The sequence below is a fragment of the Priapulus caudatus genome, unplaced genomic scaffold (genome assembly GCF_000485595.1).
Source record: "Priapulus caudatus unplaced genomic scaffold, Priapulus_caudatus-5.0.1 Scaffold274, whole genome shotgun sequence".
NCBI lineage: Eukaryota > Metazoa > Priapulida > Priapulimorpha > Priapulimorphida > Priapulidae > Priapulus > Priapulus caudatus.
The window spans coordinates 324,112-325,165 of record NW_014577335.1 but is presented as its reverse complement, the minus strand read 5'-3'; the positions used below and the strand labels follow the sequence as shown (position 1 = coordinate 325,165).

The 1,054-nt window shown below is 52.0% G+C and overlaps 1 protein-coding gene across 1 annotated transcript in view; it reads left to right on the top strand.

Moving 5' to 3' along the window:
• Nucleotides 1-1,054, top strand: part of LOC106808414 — a 4,820-nt gene that overhangs the window by 3,083 nt on the left and 683 nt on the right. Inside the window, exon 2 of the mRNA XM_014811134.1 lies at nt 643-1,031. Coding sequence (XP_014666620.1) covers nt 643-1,031 — 389 coding nt within the window. The remainder of the gene's footprint in view (nt 1-642; nt 1,032-1,054) is intronic.

Here is a 1,054-nt window from a genome sequence, read left to right as displayed (position 1 = left end):
TGCGTGTGCGTGTGCGTGTGCGTGTGTGTTGTGTGTATTTTCAGCCTCCCACTTTGACATAGGACTTCTTGGTGCGACCTTAAGACCACCTCGCTACAGACAGCAGTTTATTTTTATGTCGTCATTCCTGTTTCCATATGCTGCGCCTGCACCGCATGCGGTCTGTAGTAGCTATCCAAATATGGTGGCCAACGAGAACCAATCCGTCAATCGTGATCATATAGTTGGGGTTACAATAAGGAATTACACTTAGTTTGGTGTTAGTATTATAGTACATCTAACCCTAACCCTAACCCTTATGCTAATCTTAACCATAACCCTAAGCTCATCCTATAATGATAACCCGCACCCTTAACTATAATCACAATAATCACTATAATGAGAATATTACTATATTGATAACCTTTACAATTATTTTGACCGTTACTCTCTCTCTTCTCTCCTATTCTTGCTTAAACATAATCTTATCATTCCTCTAACCCTAATAGTACGCCTAAGCATAATTTTTACCATAATCTCAACATTATGCTGAACATGAACCATAATTCTATGAGGAGTGTGTTTCTCCACCCTGGCTCACCGTATTGTAGTGGCAAGCAACAGCATTCACTAACGCGTGCACTTCTGTGCTTTACGTTGCAGGGAAAGTGTCAGGGCCTTGTATCCCGTTCCTCTACCCGGTGTGCATGGTGGGTGACGAGCCAACGCCACCTGGTGAGCCGGCATGCGCCGACGACGCCGACTTGGACACACTACCGCAGCAGAACGAGGGGGCGCCACCGTCGCACTACGTGGCGCCGTTCAAGTCGCCCGACCCGCCAAAGAAGCGACACTGCCGCTCCGTGTCGACGCCATGTTGCTACGAGACTGCCAGCAGGCGGAGCCACCATAGCGGCAGCGGGCGCCTAGGCGGCGGCGACCAACTCCACTTCCGCGTCATCCACCCGCACCCGCACACCTATCGCGAGGTGGCGCCACGCGAGCGGCACTACTCGGGCGACGCCGCACACTTCTACCGCGAGCGCCACCTGGCGGGCGGCGGCGGCGGCGGCGG